Raw genomic sequence first — 19,940 nt, 5'->3', positions numbered from 1 at the left:
TTAATGTTGCATGCTTCCATTTGGTCAAAGAGCTTTTTTCTCACACGTCTCACACATGTGAGAAGACCTTTACTCTACAACTAATCCTGTCCATAAAGTCTTCATATTCTACTGAGATAAGTAAAGCAAGTAGACATACCTGAGGTTATATAATGTAAAATATAAAGCTTGGGTTGGGCTGAAATACAAAGTCCTGAGAGCTGCAGTGGTCCCACCCCAGTGCCCCAGGTTTGGAGCTGTTTCCTTCAGTGCAAGGACAGCCCATGCTGGGAAAGGCGGTGGAGCCATCACTGCTCCCACATCCTTCTTCCTCCTGTCCTTTCCATTTTATACTGCAATCTGGAATGGAAACTGATATTACATGATATTTGGGATGTCATGCAAAGAAATAAGGATATTTCAAGGGTTATTATTCCCTCTTATTAGAAGACACCAAAAATATAGCTCTGTGAGCACTGAGGCACAAGCTTGTCTAAGAATTTTGTCTTACTTTGGAAACACAGAAAATACAGGCTTGTTTCTATATCTGTAAAGTACAAATCCTGGTTCTGATTTTATCACATCATGGTACTAATTATAAAAAAATAACAACAGGTCCTCATGAGAAGTTTTTATGACTTTTGAGGCTGTCCCTCCCCATGACAAAAAAGAAAATGTCTTTTAGTCCTTTCCTGAAAGGGGTTTGGATGTGTTTGTGTGTGTGTTTTTAACAAATTAATTGACAGTTTATTTCTTTAAATAGAACAGCTGATTAACAATTCCAGCACATTTAATGTTGTATGCTTCCATTTGGTCAAAGAGCTTTTTGCCTCTGCTGGAAACACTACTCTGAATTAATTTCATTTTTCAGAGGTAGTTTTCTACTTACTTTCTTTGTGCTAAATAATTTTAAAGTTATGTGAACTTAAAATTCTTTACTGGGACTTTCTCTATATGATTTGCAAATATTGGCAAGTATTGGCAATGTTAAGCATATTAAGCATGTTTTTAGCATATTTGGCTACCCTTACTTACTCAGTCAAGTTGAATAATTAAATTGACCAAAACAGCTGGATGCTGAAGATATGAAAAACAGTTTCTCATTAATAAATGTTGCATATTGAGGTTCCTGTTGTCCTATATTATGTCTGTTGGTATGATTCTTCCCACTACATGGCTGCAAGCTCCAAGTCTCCTAAGAGAAATATCAATAAAATGCTGGATTTTAAACAGACAATTTCTACACCAATGGGGTTTTAACTAGTTAGTCTAACTTATAAAAACTAGTATCCATAGGTTTTGGCTACATTTTATTTCTCAACCCTGTAGACTTAATTTCCCATTCTGACTCAGGAAGTTTTCTTGTTAAAATTAATTTTTATACTCTTTTTTTGACCATAAAAAAGTGATTGATTTTTACTTCTGTTATATTTAGAAGTATCACGTAAGGTCTGATGACTAGTTTCCGTTTTCCCCCTGCAGCTAACCTATCTTTTTCTCTATTTTATTTTGATCTTTTTCATTAATGCAGTTAAAATAATGAGGAAAATCTTATTATGACCAATAAAAGTGTAGTTCCTATGCCCTTATGTTCAGTCTCAGTTCTAAATGCAATGTAATGAGAAGCCATTTTTCACCTTTATTTAAAACCAAGTATTTTCAGAGTGGTAAAGTTGTAAGAAAGTGGAGGCATAAATACATTCCTGGGAGAATGTATGTGAAAAATGACTTCCAGAAGTTTGAAGAACTCACTCATCTTTTCTATAAAAGCCCTCTTGATTTAGACAGGACTTTCTGTAGAAATTCAGGTGACTGCACTCGTAGCTAATCTAATTTATCATAAATATTTATAGGGTCTCTACCCTATTTGAAGAGAGGAGGAACATGTGCCCTCCTCAGACTGCTGTATGGCAAGTTACTGCTCACACAATGTTTCATAGGGAACTGAGGCACAGAAAGCCTTTGTGGTGGGTCTAAAACAAGTAAGGATTAGAGAGAGAGAGGAAAAAAAAATTAATTGAATTTCCCTTACAGTGGGACAGATTCTCACTGACAGAGAGAGAGGGAAGTGGGGATACCCCTGCCAGGGTTTGAGCAGAAAAAGGTAACACCATGAAACTATTTTTATGCTTCTCATTTCAAATTCAAGACAAAATTCTGATTGAGTAGGTAGATAGATAGGGTAGAGTTATATGGAATTATATGAACTGTACATGGAGGTTGGATTTCCTTAACTTAGGATTTTTTTCGATTGCCCTGAAATGCATCTTTATTCTTATCCATTGTGTCCCCACTAATATAAATAGGTATCATTCTGGCATTCAGCTAAGTAATTCTTTTGTCATCCACAGATGGATGGGGGATTACATGGCTAAGAAATGAAATAAAAGCTAAATCCCTATGCTTGATAAAGCTTTGCTTGTTTTCTCTTTTATTCAGGATTACCGAGTGAACATCTTTCTCCGTCAGAATTGGAATGATCCACGCCTTGCATACAGTGAATATCCAGATGACTCTTTAGATTTAGATCCATCCATGCTGGATTCCATTTGGAAACCTGATTTGTTCTTTGCTAATGAAAAAGGTGCCAACTTTCATGAAGTTACAACAGATAATAAGTTGTTGCGGATTTTCAAAAATGGAAATGTACTTTATTCCATCAGGTAAGTCTCTAATGGTTTTTTTTCAGATAGAAGCTCAAAAGTATAATTAGGATTTTCTAAAACATATATTCAATTGCTAATCATGCAGAACTATTATGTGTGAGTTTTGAATGCAGAATGTTGTCAGCATTCATTGTTTATATTAAAATAGAAAATGATCACTCATTAGGCATGCACACAGTAAAAGTAATAAGAAAAAATTATTTCCCATTTTAAAGTACAGGTACTGAGCTTAGAGGGACTGGGACATTGCACAGACCAAACAATCCTGCAGTATTACAATCCGAGTTGGCCTATATACCAGTTTCACAGTCTGTGGCCTCCAATGTCATGACAATCCAATTTTACTTCTTTTCCCCCTTTCTGGATATTGCAGTTGCACTTCAACATGAAAACATGGCCTGTTTGAGGAAGTATGACATTTAAAGAGTAGTCATTTACTCATCTCTGAAGATGGAGAGAAAACTGGAAAGTAAATTTTTGAAAAGGTTTTAAGAAGCTGAAAGCAGTAATCATAAGTATTGACAAAATCTAATTATCCCACTTCTCTTCCCATCATTTTCCTTTTAATACAGACATCAGTAGACATTTTACCACTGTCTTCAAAAAACCCAATCTAATGAGAAACATTAGATATAAGTATGCTAATGCCCCACTAGATTTGGTATTGAAGCAGTGACTCACTTGTGCAAAATGTTACTCTTTTCAAAATAAATATGCTATTGTTCATTCAGTGTTTTGCTTTGCATGCTTTTATGACACTGAATTAATGTATAATTAGAGTCTTTGAAGAGACATCAGGAGTCTCTAAACACTTTGTGTTCTGAAGAAAAAGAAAACTTTATGACTTGCATGGATGTGTCAGTGGCAAGAGTCTCCTTCCTTCTTCTTCCTTCCCTCCTTCCTGTGCCATTGGGCAACACTTCTCCAATCTTACACAAGGAGAAGGTTGGGTTAAAATTCTTATGAGGATTTCATATCCAAAAGGAGGTTAGTCTGCCACTCTGGGAACATTATCAATCTTCAGTGTCACAACATGTATTCTGTCACTAGAAACAGATTCAAAGTAGACTAAAAGGTTCCTTCTCTGGATTCAAGTAGAAATAGATCTAAATCAATAATCTGCAGACTGTCTGAGTTGCTCCAAGGGGCACTGGCTGTTGTTCCAGTCTATTCAAATATCCCCCTGCCTTGCCCTACTCCTTCCAAATGCACACAGCACACAGTACCCCACCACTCAGCTGAAACCAGTTTGGATTGCAACTTCAATACAGCTCAGACCAAGTTCATGGCCACATGAAATGGGCTGAAAAACACCAAATGTGAGAAGTAGTATCATATTAAATTATAAAGGCCAACATCAACTGTACTGAAAGGAGAAACCAGATAATTTCTCTGTTTCTTATGAAGCCAGCAAGTTTATGTTGACTTGATTTAATTAAGAACTATTACAGTTTCTAAAACAGATTTAAAATCATATCATTGATTTTAGTTTAGTTTAGTTGAGTGAATTAACCTTCTGATAAGGGGAGATATGCTAATTGCTATTGTGCTGATATTAAAAGGGGGAAAAAAAAAAGTTTCTAAATTTGCTTCTTTCTTTCATTCCCTAATTTCTCCTCATCCCTCATATGGACAAGAAAATAATGGAAGGTAACAGTTCCCAGCTCAATGAATACTTAATATAAAATACTAAAATGTTTACTGAAGCTCAAAGTAAAGCCCAGGTGCCTCTGAAATAACTTGCTATGTTAGCAGCCTACTAGCCAGAATTTGCCTTTGGAACTATTTGTAATAGCATGGGAATAAGGGATGGGTCTGACTTCCCTTCTCAGACTCTTCCCATACAGCTCTATCATTGTTTGGCTAAACAGAAATTATTGCAACAATGAATCAAGGAGGTTTGGCCACCAATAAAACAAAAAACCCCAACCAAACAAAAAAAGAGTAAAATAAATATACATACGTGCCAGCTACCATCCACCTCCCTTTAGCCCCCATGCCAAAAACAGGAGAGTGGGTTCAAGAGAGGGGGTTTAGAGCACTGCCATGCTAGATGAGCCTTATGTATAAGCAATTGAACTGTGTGTCCTCAGGTTTTTGTAGGACATTCTATCAACTGAACAACTGAACTGATTAATGAAGGTAGAGTCATGGCCCTGAATCATGAACAGATATCTAGGGAGGGAAAACATGTGCCTTTATCTCTTATAAATTCTTCTTTCTGGTTTCTCAGAGAAGTTCTACTTGAAAGATAAATTATTGTAAACAATTTATAAATTATTATAACAAATAAAAAAATAATTTTTTTAATTTAAAATTTAAAATTACCTCTTGGCCTGTAATTTGCAAAGAATTTTACAGGAAGCATTAGGACTAACACTGATGCACAGCTACAGTTCAAAATTGCAGCCATATTTTCATTTACCATCAATACCATAAAATGTTTCTTTAAGCCTTTGTGTTGACATTTTAAGCAATGTCAACTTTTAGGATAGTAACATAAAACTACTTTTCCACCATGACTGCCGACATATATATTATGAAAATCTTGCAAATTTGGATAAGTTTTATGCCAAGGGTTTGAAATACTGGAACAGTGCAATAAATCTGTTGCAGTACAAAAAGGCACACTGTTGCTGCAGTCCTTTAGACTTCTGATTAAGTTAGGCAGCCCTACTGAAAAATATAGTTTTCTGAAAGTCTGTAAATTTTTTTTCCATGCTGTCATACTAGGCTGAGTTAGATGGGTTCAGCTAATAGAGACCTTTTTTGAGACCTTTCTACTTAAACCTGTATTCTGTTTCTAATTGCTTGAATTGTATTCATGCATTCTTTCTGCACAGTTCTATGGCTTTTTTGGGGGGTATGTTTTTAATGGTTTTTTTGTGTTCTTTCAGATTGACTTTAATACTTTCCTGTCCCATGGATCTCAAAAATTTTCCAATGGACGTGCAAACATGTATAATGCAGCTGGAAAGCTGTAAGTTTGCATAATATATTATCCTATACATACTTTTGCAGAGATTACAACAGCTATGCAGGAGGTAGGAAAACCCCTTGTAGTGATACAAGAACAAATTTTCAAAATGTATCTTCTATTTTATCAATAGAATCTGTGAAATATACATGATTTTAAGAGGAAGAGGTTCTTTCATACCTATTTGAACTGAAAATCAAGAGTTTTGTGTAAATCTGAAGTTACCATTAAATTCAGTGACAGTTTATACAGTTTATACAAAATTTCTGCATATTTTCACCATAAGTCTTTCTGTGTTCACACATGCAGGAGGAAAATAATATGGAGAGCATAAAGGAAACATAAGAATAACTTAAAGAAGTGATTAATGGGACTTTATGTGAAATAAAATTATATTCTAACATATCATATACTTTACTTATCATTTACGTTTATATCTTGTCATTTAAAAGAGGATGGAAAGTGTAAAGCAGCTATGCCATTTCAAGGCACAAACACCCTCACAAAAGGAGAAATCAGCTATTCTGTCTGTTGCATTATATTCTCATTTTCATCATGATATGAAGTATTTGGGGATTGCTATTTCCCTTAAATTGAGGGGAATTTGAAAGAGAGCTGCAGCAGAAAAATCCTCCTGTTGCTGCAAAGAACAAAAATAAAATAAAATAAAGTAAGGTATTCTTTGAAAGCTTCCAGCAATCCGAAGTTTGTCAAAATAAATTACAGGGGCAAGCCAGATTAAGAAGTATTCATCTAAAAGATCTAGATTTACAGTTTTAGGGCCAACAAGTAAAATATTTCAAAAATAAAAAAATTGTGCATATAGAAAAACACACTGGATTATTTGAAATATATCATAGATCAGAAACACAACAAACATAATTTTATTAACAGTTTTTGGAGGTTTTTTTTTTCTTTTACTGGAACAAAGCAGCACCTAGGGGAAGGGGAGGTAATTATCTATCAGTCAGTATATCAGAACTGTTTGTTGTATGGCATGCTATTTATAGACTATTGCAGGGTGAGCATAAAAGCCAGATCTATCTTTTATTACAATGGACAGATGGTAACATTATGAAGCAGCCTTTCAATATGAGGGCAACAGCTGAATCTGACAGCAGAAATTTTCTTGACTAAAATGGAGAGATCATTATTTGCTGCAAATGTCAAGGAATTTAGGACAATATTATGTATCCAGGGTTTGAGAAAACTCCACAGTCAACGTGAGCAGACAATCCTACTGATAACCTGTATAATTAATGTGACTGAACAAAAGGTTAACAGGAGGCAGTTGCATCAGAGTACATGCAGATGGCAGGTACACTCACTAAATACCATTATGCTTCAAAGAGGAAGTATCATAGTGTTTGACTGAGCAAGCAAAATGTATCATTAAAAAATGCTTTGAAAAATTATGAAGCTTTTGCTTTAACAGCTTCATAAAACTGAGGTACGTTTTCCTCTCTTTCAGCTGTTGTGAGGACAGGTCAGACAACAACTGAGCATTCTTGAGCAAACAGGCGTCTGGTTTGCTTGAGAGAAACCTTGCAGGAGCCCATAGTTCCCACAAACTACACCAAAGGGAACCAGCATTTATTAGTTGAATAGCACTATAGATGTTCTACTGTGTTTTCCAGCAGAATATTTTTTCACTGAAGTCTTGTTTTTAATCATTGAGTTCAGTGGGAGTATTCAGCTGCATATTCACATGGTAAAGAGAGGTTCTCACAAAAGAAGAGCTGAAGAAAATAGACATGAGTGCTTCAAATTCTTTATTCACAGAGAAAGATCAAACTTTATTTCATAAGGAAGCTGCAAGTAATAAAGCTTTTCCCATATTGCCTTGTCTAATTCTATTTTACCTGTAACTTCAGACATCAAAAAACAGACTGTGGAAAAAGATGATGGCCTGAGGCAGAAAATTTTGCAGCATGTGGGAGCTCTGGATATGCTTACATGTCTGATAGCAGAATAACCAGTTAGGTTTGCAAAAACAAGGCAGCAGTTCCCTGAGATTATCTCGGGACAGATCCAAAACAGATATGTACAGTGACCTAAGCTGTAAGATGCTAGACCTTTGAGAGCAGGAATTCACCTGTCCATAGCCAGTTTCTCTGTACAAGAAGGACAGGAAAGGAAATAACTTAGAAGTGTTACAAAAAAATATCTACATGCCAGGAAGAAGAGTAACCAGGGGAAAAAACCTGTAGTTTATATCAGAGTTTTACAAATTTTCAAAACTTAGGAAAGGATGAGCAACAACCTTCAAATTCCAGACTCTCTGGCTAAGAAAAGGCATCTAGTTCTATTTAAAATTATAGAAGAAAAAAGGAGGATGGGTGCACTTGGCATTTTCCCAGGCTTCACATCAAATCTCCCGAGGTAAGAACTGACATAACCCTGAGAGCCTGATTCCATCCAAGCATCTCTAATTTCTAGGCCACAGTGTCATACTCTGCTCTGGCTGTCTGCCTTGCATTTTTTGGTGCACAGTGAGACAAAGTAAACAGAGGGATCAAAGCAATAACCCCAGTGGTTAATGCCTTGTCTGGGGAAGTGGAAGACATTTGGGTTCAAAACAGAAAACACAGTCCTCTCATGTCCTGAGTGAATGATCTGACCACCATGTTATAAGAAACCAAAGTGTCTGCAGGAACAAAACAGCAGTAACCGTGCTTCCAGATGTTTCTTTTTGAAGTGGTGATCATTGCTATTTTTTCCAAGTTGTGTAGGAGGTTGTACATTATGAATTTGCAAGGCCCATTTGTCTCACAGTTTCTGTAAACTGTGTCTGATCTTGCAAGCCTTGTTCCAGAATGTGTCACTAAGAAAATTAGAATAAATCACTCATTTATATTTTTTTTTACTTATCTTACCACTGGGTTGCAAAGACTGACAGTTGGACAGATCACGGGTTTTGGCTCTCTTTAAGTAGTAATTTCATTTAGAACTGGATACTTTCCTTCAGTATTGATACTGTTTCTCCATCATAGAAAATTCTAAGAGAAAAAAAATCATGTATAGTTTTTATTCCCAAATGATATCTTTATTTTTAGCTGGCTCATGTAATGTTTTCTCCAAGGTCAGCCTGAGCAGCTGGATTTGCCCCTGGTAAAAGTACTTCATTAGATCATGAAGTGTCTGAAAAATATTTCTGTAGAAATGTCTTCTATTTTTAAAGGATTTATTTTACCAAATGATTTCTCAGCAGCTAGAATAGCTGCTTTTTCATCTTAGAAAGGGAACAAATGAAAATGCACATATGAAATAATCCCTTCTACAGTTCTGTGCCTTACACCAGGGAAGCCTATAGGCATGTGGGTAATTTTAGTTTTATTCTGCTTGAATAAGATACAAAGAAATGTCAACTAGATACGTATTTATTTCTGTGGCCTATCTCCCTGGAAAGAAACATTTTTCTTTCATATGCTAGAGTTTGTTGTCTTTCCTTTTTAAGTTTCTCTTTTACCTCACAGCATTCCTTTATTCATAAATTACAATTATAACTTTATGTGACATTTAATATCCCTGAATTTTCAAATATTGAAAGTACTAAGTTACAAAAGAAAAAATACTATGAAAAGCAGCATAGGTAATGTATAAAACACTTTTTACATCATAATTTTAATTTGATGTTGATTTTTAAATTAAACAGTGGCTCTGTTTTTTCCCTCTTTTGATTTATGGAGGCTTTTTAGTCTTTCTAAGCAATCATGCTCCTGTCTTCTGGATTGCTAAAGAAAATTCCCTCTCTACTGCATGATTATTTGCACAATTTCTTTCCCCCCCAGTCTCTAATTTGGAGATTGTGCAAGTGGAAAGATGGGTATGCAGGCTGCAGCAGTAAAAGTTAATGCATTACAGAAAAGTAAGTGCACATTTTTCCTTTTCCCACAACAGCACAAAGACAACATAGGAAAGATAAAATAACTGGAGTCCATTTCTCATCTGCCAGGGAATTCTCAGGTCTCTACCTGAATGACAGAAATTATGGACACGCTAGGTCAATGCCTGTCTGTGCCAGAAGGTGTAGAATCATACTGCTTCTCTCCTTTCCATTTCAGCAGCACAAAAATTACCAGCTGCTCAGGCCATGCTCAGGTTTTTATTCTGCAGATGGGTGACTCAGACTATTGTGTCTATCTGAAGTGAGACATGACACACAGCTACAAAGATCAGCATACTTGTAGTCGTCAGCTCCTGACCAATGCAGGATGAAAGGGCAGTAGGAACTGTACAGCTGCTGCTGACAGACAGAAACTAGAATAAAAGTGATAACTGAACACCTATAGGCTTCAGCAAGAATAGGAGGTTTGAGAGATGTGCTAGAGTGCTGAGCTGAAATGTTATTCTTTTCCAAAATTCGGGCTAAGAAGAATAAACCTATAACTCCCCAGGGAGAGATTCCTTCAGAATGACTTAGAGGGCAATGCAAGGGGCAGACATTTTGCAAAGCAGCTCAGAAGTACATTGAATAAAATCCTGCCTTCTTGGAGCTCCAACAAAAATTTAGCCTTGAAATGAATCACGGCTCATTTCTGAAGCTAATATATTTAGTGCATAATGTAGAAGAATTTGTTCTAACCTCAAGCCAAAGCCAGACTCCTTAGCTCTGTCATATCTGCCCCCTGCTATGTTGCTGGGAATTTAAGGCACAATTCAAATGTCTGTCATGCTCTTAGGAACAGAAATGTGCAGGCAGCTTGTCCTGGAGGCAAACTGTTGGGATGCCCAACAGAAGAGTATTGGAATAACCCTAGTCAACATGACTGTAGTTCTTGCATCAATTGCAGACCTAAAGAATTGGTGGGTTTGGACCTGTACCTTAATAAAAATTAAAGAAATGAGAATGGAATTTAGATAGATCACTAGGATTAAAAATAAGTGCTGTAGTTATACTAAACTATTTTACAAAAAAAAAAAAATACTCTGCTCAGTTGTTTCATGCTGAGCATGTGTCTGTTCATTGAGCATGAGGAAAAGAGTTGGGTTTTAATATACCTGTAGGTATTTTTAAATGACACAAGGGAAGCATAGCCTTCCTGTAAGGAAAAAGAATTAGTAAAAAATTTACTGTATATATTGATATTCAGCTGGATCACAAGTTTGCTCATGGCTTGAAAATATTTGCTAAAGGTGGATGGACAAAGCAAATAAAACCATGTCAGCAGATGTGATAAAGGAATTATGTTGGAATTGTCAAGACAATGACAGTTGAAAGGTGCAGAGTCTCTAAAGGTACAGGGGAGCTGATTGCCTTGAATAACAAGTTCCTGTAAGGGTGTAGTCCTTGGAGAAGCAGTAGAAGAGATGTTAGACACTTCAACAACTCTTCAAGACAAAATTGTTGGGTGTTCACTGTCTTTTCTATAAGATAATGGGCTTTTAATGCCTACCACTGATACTAATTAGCTAAAATAAAATCTTCCTACTTTTAGCATGCAATTGATATATACATCTTGGTTCTAGTAAGTTCTATAGAGTAATGTGGACTGATGTGGGTTGAATGGGACTCTATTTATTTAAGGAAGGCTTTAGTCCCATACTTTCAAAATTGGATGAATGAAAAGTTGATATTCATTTTTAATGGTAGTGCAAAAAACCGTATACACAGTCTAATTCTTTCTTTCAGGAACCTCATATGAGTGTTTAAAACAACTTGTCAACACCGTTTTTGAAAATATATTTTTTTCTGGGAAAAATGAGTCAAACCAAGGGAAAAGTTTGGTTTTTCTTTCAAGAAACTGTAGATGCCCTTGATACTTAGAAATATTTCAGCAGGATCACATTGTTTTTTCATGAAATTTTTCCTGGAACCTGTAATTGAAAATGCTGAAAAATTTCACTCTAGTTAAAAAATTCTCAGTGGTGTCTAAAGGCTAAAGTTACTATGTTTGTATGTTTTTATAGATTACATCAACTAAATAAAATGTCACTACAATTTAATCAACTATTCCAGACACAAGTCCTGAGAACTACTTTTTATCAAGGCCTTATCTTTTCCACCTTCTCCCTCTGTTACTGTGACAGAGTTTTACTTTCATTTTGTCACACTTACCACCAACTGTTTCAGAAAACATCATTTTCTAAAATAGTATTTCTGCAGACCAAACCCAAGTTTCCCAATTGTTTCTGGACTTCTTCCCTTCTAGTAAATTATAAATGTTCCCTAGTTTGTCGTATTAATCTGAGGCAGAGCTCTCATTCTGCCATTATATGCTTCATTAGCTAATTACCTGGAATGACTTCAGGCTCCTGAAAATTACTTGTCTCTTTAAGAGAACTACAGTGCACAGGGGCTACAGTGCCATGCATTCACACAGTTATTGAGAAATACTCCCCCTGGAAACGTTCTCCTCCTGGGATGATGTCTTTTTCATATAATTACCAACAATTTTCTGCCTGCTTTTGCATTTTAAACGTGCAAGACCTCAGACTTTGGGTTAATAGAGAGAGTATTAATGTAACCTAACCAGCCCTATAACTCCTGAGCACCACTGTTCAAATGTAAAAAGGTTGTTTTTTCTAGCCTTTCTTTATAGTTCCATGATGATACCATTTAGATTTTGTATCATTAGTAACACCTTTATAGAATTATGTAAGAGAGAGTACTGCACCGTGGTCAGAAAAAACAAAATACATTGCTAACTGTCCTCTTCTTTAGCCACAGAAGCTGGTGTTTGTCCCTTAAAACACTATTTAACAACTTCCTTTCTCAGCCTTCATTATTTCATGCCCTGCAAACCCAAACCCTACTGCCTTTACTAGTCCACTTGATTTAGTTTAGGTTGGGCTGGTCCTGAAGTCCATGCTAGATTACAGCCTCCATTGCTTTCAGCTATTCATGTAGAATTAAAGTTTCACTTTTTGCACCAGCAAGCTGCACCTTCATATACTACCTAGGCTAGTGACTGACTGTCCTTTTTTCAACAATAACATTTACCCACTAGGAATTCCCTACATAACATTGTACTTCCCAGCCACTGGTAATAAAAATATCTGGTAGCAATTTGTAATAGTCACCAACACCAACTCATAGTCAAAAAAGAAAAGTTTCTGCTTTAATGAGAGGCTAAATATCATGCTGGGTTGCAGTTAATCCCTTATAGGCCCTAAAGAGAAATCTCTTGTTCTTTATAACAGCTACATATTCCAGTGCAGTTCCTACAAGTTACATAATATGTCTAACAATATAACTGACACATACAAGTTTGTACAGGTAGCCATATATCCATTCAGAATAAAGCCTTCACATTTCAAGACACACTTTACTGCTCCATTTGCACATTGATAACCACGTAATGGAACACAACTTCTCAGATTTTTTATCTCATAGACCATTTGGAAAATAGACACTGTGTATTTCTAATCTTCAAAAGCAGACCAGTATCAGCAACAGGCATTTAGACTTTTAGTTAAATTTATGTTACTAAATGACATTTTTTTTTTAATGTTTTAAAGATAATGCACATTTATTAATCAGGTAGCAAGAATCAAAAGCTCAGTTGGACTTCAGGTTTAGTATTTCTAGAACAGGACAGGAACAGTTATTACAATTAATCAGCAGAGGTCCCAAAATTAGTGTGCCATTATATATAACATTTCATATATAACACCGCGTACCTGAACTGTAGTAGTATAAATACTACAGTATGGTAACCACCGATTGTTTTAAAGAGTGATTCCTATAAAAATGTCTTTTTCCCCTTATGGGCAATGCACACAGTACCACAAACATTCTGAGTGTTAGGCAGTGTGCTATTCAGCAGGTCCTCTTCATAAAATTAATTGAAAAAATACATCTTCTTTTGATTTCATTCAAGCTGATTTAATTTAACATCCTAGTGGAAGCATTATACTATTTTAAATTTGTTTGGTATAACAGAAACTCACATCTCCATTAAGTTCTCTATATTTGAAAGTACTTTTAATTTATGACTGTAACTTTGAGCTACAAAACTGAAGTTACAGTTTTGAATGCTAACACTATGTTTGGGCATTTAAATTGTAAACATGACAAAAACTAATTACTACAGCATCATTTTGAATATGCTGCTATTATTTGTACTATACTGCGTTATAGAAGAATTAGTGGGCAGGTAGAAAATCAAAACTAAAAGCATGCATTAGAGATGAATGAACCTGATTTAGTGAAATACATTTTGACACAGCAGTTGTTTCTTGCCAGTTCAATGAGTTTTACTCAGGGAATATCACTTCTGGCCGTAATCTACATGCTTCAAGTGGTAATCTCCTTTACACACAACGGCTTTTTGCCTGAATTCATGCAAAGTTTGCTAAGATAGATACTTCTAATTTTTCAGTTTATGGCATTTAATAGTGAATTTTAACTGTGCTTATGGAATATCATGCAACCAATAAGAAAAGAAAATGTTTTCTTGATATATACTTGAAGTGGCTTGAGCAATGCCTGATCTTAATGGCTTATTTAAAAGGATATGGTGGTCTCATTTTTATCATATTTATCCAGACTCAAAAAAAGTGCCAAGTAAATCAACAGTCAGCCTGAGTTCCTGTGAATACCCTGTACAAAGGTTCTCCCCAATAGAAACACCAAGATCTTAGAAGGAAAAGTGCTGAAAATATTTTTTCATTAATAAACATTTTATAAAAAATAATTCTTAGCTCTTAGTTTCATTCAACATAGATCAGAAAATGGGAAATTTATTTCAGTTTTCAGGTCAGCAGATCAGGTCACTGAATGCCATTTATAGGTGTATTAAAAGATTAACAAATTCACTGAATATAATGGAGTAAAATATATGCCCATACAGCAAAAAGTTTAATTTTTTGCTGAACCTCGAAATGTCAGTAATTTTGTGCAGACAGTATGCTGAAAATATTTTTTCATTAATAAACGTTTTATAAAAAATAATTCTTAGCTCTTAGTTTCATTCAACATAGATCAGAAAATGGGAAATTTATTTCAGTTTTCAGGTCAGCAGATCAGGTCACTGAATGCCATTTATAGGTGTATTAAAAGATTAACAAAGTCACTGAATATAATGGAGTAAAATATATGCCCATACAGCAAAAAGGATAATTTTTTGCTGAACTCAAAATGTCAGTAATTTTATGCAGACAGTTACTCTTTGAAGGTTCTGAACAATATACTTTAAACAGTAATTTGTTACTGAAATGTTAAAAACCAGTTCTCAACAGGTTATTTTCAACAGCTTGTTAGTATTGGACTCAAGCAGAAAGGCACAGTTACTCTTTGAAGGTTCTGAACAATATACTTTAAACAGTAATTTGTTACTGAAAGGTTAAAAGAATTTCTGGTTCTCAACAGGTTATTTTCTACAGCTTGTTAGTATTGGACTAAAGCAGAAAGGAAATATTGCAATGAAGCTGAAAGCGATATAAATCAGATGAAAAAATTCTCGTTTTACCTTCTAGTTCTTCTAGTATATGTGGCTTAAACTTGAATGAAAATATGAAGACTTTTTTTACCAGTTGTAATAACCAGATAAAATTTATTTAGAAAGAAAATTAGAATGAAATGCCTGGGAAAGTTAACAACAGATCACATATTCAGAAGAAATAGGGATATTTTCCCCAATGATATCCAATGCAAATATTTATCTGAGAGAGGGAAATAGAAGGAAAAAGCACCTGTCTGTTGCAAAGTCTGGGCCTTGATTAGTATGTCTTTTACTGTTATAGCTAATCTTATACACATGCATGAGGTATGGCTAAGTGCAGGAGTCTGAATATTAAAGCAGAGTGCTTATTAATATCATTGTATGCTACAGTCAGTTAATATGAGAAGATTGCTTTCCCATGTCTTGTTCCAGTTTGAGAGAAAAGCAGCTTTTTCAATTCAACTAATACTACTGCAGAATTTTGAATTGATTGTTTTCTTTAAACTATTTGCACTTAACCATTCAAACTGACATAAATCCATAAGCATAACTTTGACAATCCACATTTCACCTCAAGTAAAAGGAGGAAGAGATCTGAGTGTAAAGGGCCTATTTTATCCTTCATGGGTTGAGGAGAAAAGGATGGTGCACCAAGCACCAAAGAGATTTGGATGTTTAGCGATAACTTTGACAATCCACATTTCACCTCAAGTAAAAGGAGGAAGAGATCTAAGTGTAAAGGGCCTATTTTATCCTTCATGAGTTGAGGAGAAAAGCATGGTCCCAAGCACAAATGAGATTTGGATGTTTAGCTTATTTAAGTGCTTTTGTTGAATCCATTAATAGACCATCTAATTATAAAGATTAAGACAACTGTTTTGCCTCTTCCAAGTCAGTGTGGTATAGAATGGTAGAAAAAAATTTGTGATTAACAGGTACAAGCAGACCCCCTGTACTACTTCCTTTGTATAACATTTACTTAAAATATTGCAATTTGATATGTTACTGCTTTCCAAAGTTTGCAGCAGACTTAGAGTTTATTTGGGCTTTGTCTTTGTTTTAGTTGGATACACAATGAATGATCTCATTTTTGAGTGGCAAGAAAAGGGAGCAGTTCAAGTAGCAGAAGGTCTCACTCTGCCACAGTTTCTGCTGAAAGAAGAAAAGGATTTATGTTACTGCACCAAGCATTACAACACAGGTAGGAAAGTGATTACAACTGAAAAGATATTTAACATTTATTGTTAAAATAAATGTTGCAGTTGGGGTATATTTTCAATGTTCTCACTGAATTCAGAAGAGGGTTAAACATGCAGGTGCTTTGTGCAAGGTAATGCAATTTTAATAACTGGCAAACAAACTAAAACTACCTGAAGACTGAACAAAATTTAATTTTAGGCACCTTAAGAAAATAGAGCTGAAGTAATTCAGAAACTGTTCAGTCAGGGGCTTTACTTTTTCAGTAGGTGCCGTGATCACATTTACAATGTGGGATCTGAAGAACTACTGAAATCCAAAGGACTACATGCAGTGCACTAATCATTGCGTCAGGAAAAAGGGACACAGGGCTGCCAAGCCAAGTTATCCCTGCCCTAGTCCACACAGCAAGGGGGCAATGTGAATGAGCTGAAAGGATTCTTGGTGTGCAATGGCCAGGTGTACAAACCAGACATGATCATGCAGTGACAGGACAAGGGTGAATGGGTTCAAACTGAAAGAGAGTAGGTGCTGATATCAGGAAGAAATTCTTTATTGTAAGGATGGTGAGGCACTGGAACAGGGTGCCCAGAGAAGTTGTGGCTGCCCCATCCCTGAAAGTGTTCAAGGCCAGGTTGGATGGGGCTCTGAGCAATCTGGTCTAGTAAAAAGTGTCCATGCCCGTGGCAGGGGGGTTGGAGCTAGGTGATCTTTAGGGTCTCTCAACTCAAACCATTCTATAATTCTCTAATTCTATGATACTGAATTGAGGCCTCTGTTGAACTGAAATATTTATCTCATCTCTAGAATTATTTGAAAAAGGAGGGGATTAACATAAATAATATAGTTATTATGTTTTTATTTTCAATGGTGAAAAACTATTCTAATAACTGAACAATCACAAGCACAATAATCCTGAAAAGCAAAGCCTAAGAATGCACAGTTTATATTTTCTCTGGAGAAAAAAAGAAGCTAAAACTCTTCCATTCTGATCCATATATCTTTTATTTTTTGCTCTCCAGTATGATTAAACATGTCTTAAAATTTAAGATTAGAATGATTCATTTGGATTCTGCTGAAATGTCAGGGAGAGAAAAATTGAGTAAGTGGTGTTTATAAGGAATGTCCTGCTACAATCAAAATTAAGGAGGAGTGCTTTCCAGCACTGAGTTTTATCACAACTGCAGTGCTGCCCTAAGAGAAAGGAAGGTTCTCTCAATTTCCATTTAGACGAGGAAGATACTGATAGAGATATTTTGAAGTGTTCTCTAAAATAAATTGGAAATACTGAATATGCACTTTTATTGTACAAATACTAGTATCTGCATAATCCTTAAAAACCTTCTAATATTTGTGATATATATCCTATACAGAGTAATTTTTTCACTCAGACATTTCTTTATTAATGACAAGATACAAATTTCTACTATACCTTTTTTCCTTTCTACCATAATCCTTATGACAAATAAGAAATTTTATTTTCATTATTTTCTAGTCTCCTTTGAGATATACAAGCAACTTAGCCTTTCTTTTTAGGATTCTCCTGCTTTTGTGCCATTTTAATGGGCGTCTGTAATTGCATTCTCTACCCTGTATATGATATTAACTAATGAGAAATCATGGTATAGAGTATTCTTCTTTTTTTCTAAAGTTCATTTGCATGATGCATCAAAAATCTGTGAGAAATTAAGACATTACTGTGATGCTTAACCTCATAGTGAAGGAAAACCTGGTTCGAAATCTCTGAATATCTAGTGGTTTCCAAACTCTCCATCCAAAGTTCAGTTGTACACTTACTCATTTGTCTGAGAACTTACATTATAACCATCTGAGTTTAAACCTTGTGATTTTGACTAAAACTTCATTTTTTTAATATTTTGAAGGCATTACATTTTTCTTCACAACCTATGTTTCAAGCCTATTTAACTTGGTATCAATTTTTACCTAAGGAAAAATTGGAAAATATGCTATGCCTACGCACATTATATTAGATTACATGGGGTCAACTTATAGATACTGTTTTTCCACTGTGGCCCTAAGCTGAACGGAGAAGCAGAAGCAACAGATGTTATCAACTGCGTGTGAGGCCTCATGGTTCTCAAGGTGTGGCCACAAGTGTGGTTGTGTCTGCAATACTGTCACATTTAGGTGAGAGGGGGGGTTTACTGCAATAAGTCTAGAGGAGAGTGTGGCCAGGCAGCAGCCTGTTGTATTCTGTATTGCTTTGGCCAAACTGCATTTCCATGGCCAAACATGCTCTAAGATGTGAGTGCAACCCACAGCCCTGGAAAGATGAAGCTCATACCTGTACTGAGAAAATAAATGGACCATTTAACTTGTCCACAAAATATCAAGGCATTTGATAACACGGAAACCTAAGAAGCCTGGGTGCAGTTAGAGGATGGGAATGTCAAAATATGTCAGCAAAACATAAAGCAATTGCACAGCTGTGGGACCTGCCTGTGATGGGCAGGGGGAAAAAATATGATGCTGATGCTGAGCAGCAGGTGGAAAGGTATGTCCTCACCAGAGGAAGCAGCTGAGTGGCCTGCTCTGAGTTACAGCACCAAAATTACAGGTACAGAACTTTGTCAGGGCAAATCAGAAAGAAAAGATGGTTTTACCCAAGAAGGACTACATTTATTGTGAGAGTACCCTCTTTGAAATAACAGTACTTTGTCCAAAGTGTTATTTTTTTATTCAAATCTTCAGTATGAAGCAAATTTAATCAGATTAGGGGGGATTGGTTTCTAGGAGAGTAAAAATTAATTTGATTTCTTTGTTACAACCAATATTATTAACTATCATTTATAGGCTAAAACCCCATAAACATATTAAAGGCAACAACAAATATTTTCATTTTGTCACTTGGATACATGATCAGTAATGTGCTTTCTTAAGGCTTCTGCAATGAGATACTACAGGCAGATATGCCTTTAGGATACTCCACAAGAACCAAAATTTACAAAAAGCATTTTCTAAAACTTGATGTGAAGTCTGTTTCTCTGGCCTATGACAGATTAGGTAAGACGAATTCTTAAAATAATGCTAAGCAACTGCAGCTGGTATGTAGTAAGTGACCAAAGGAGAGTTTTCAAATTAAATTTAGTAGGAAAGGTCTTCTGAGACATCCTGTAAAGCAGAAAAAAATCCTGAAATTATCCCTGTGAAGTAAATTAGCATGAAGCTTCAGGACAGTATGTGGAAACTCATCAGTGCTTGTCCCATCAGTGTTTCATGCCCAATTGAAAATGGTTCGCTATAACCAGAGCTGAAAAAATAAACTAAACATATGTCTAAATGTAGAGGCATAACAGTTGCAGCAACAGTACAGCAAAATGGCTCATCAAGTCTTGTGTTCTGAAGTGACACAGCGACATTTCTGATAATTTTCATTTTTTGCATCCACAGGCATATCCACAGTGACCAATTTGGAAAGTGAAGTATAATCATAACAACCAGAAAAATCACACATGAACCATTTACATTACAAGGATGGTCTTGCTTTGCCACATTCCTATGTGACATTAATACTTCCCTGGGCTGTTATGCAACACCTAAATTTTATTTCAAGCGCAGATGCAAAAAGCCCTATATACAGTAGCATGAATTGATACATAATGGCATTGGCTAACAGGCATAAATGAGTCTTGGCTTTACTCCTGCATCATGGATAATGCTTTACACCCACACTTGAGTGATGCTGCTCAGAACTGGCTTAGGTCTAATAATGCT

The 19,940-nt window shown here is 35.6% G+C and overlaps 1 protein-coding gene across 4 annotated transcripts in view; it reads left to right on the top strand.

Annotated features, from left to right (window-relative positions):
• GLRA3 (glycine receptor alpha 3) overlaps positions 1–19,940 on the top strand; it is an 81,638-nt gene that overhangs the window by 38,627 nt on the left and 23,071 nt on the right. For all 4 annotated transcript variants that reach the window (XM_039700285.1, XM_039700284.1, XM_039700282.1 and 1 more), the window contains exons 4-6: positions 2,419–2,642; positions 5,543–5,625; positions 16,072–16,209. In XM_039700285.1, the coding sequence (XP_039556219.1) occupies positions 2,419–2,642; positions 5,543–5,625; positions 16,072–16,209 (445 nt within the window). The remainder of the gene's footprint in view (positions 1–2,418; positions 2,643–5,542; positions 5,626–16,071; positions 16,210–19,940) is intronic.

This window comes from Passer montanus, unplaced genomic scaffold, assembly GCF_014805655.1.
Source record: "Passer montanus isolate IOZ18808 unplaced genomic scaffold, ASM1480565v1 scaffold14, whole genome shotgun sequence".
NCBI lineage: Eukaryota > Metazoa > Chordata > Aves > Passeriformes > Passeridae > Passer > Passer montanus.
This window is presented reverse-complemented; position numbering and strand designations above follow the sequence as displayed.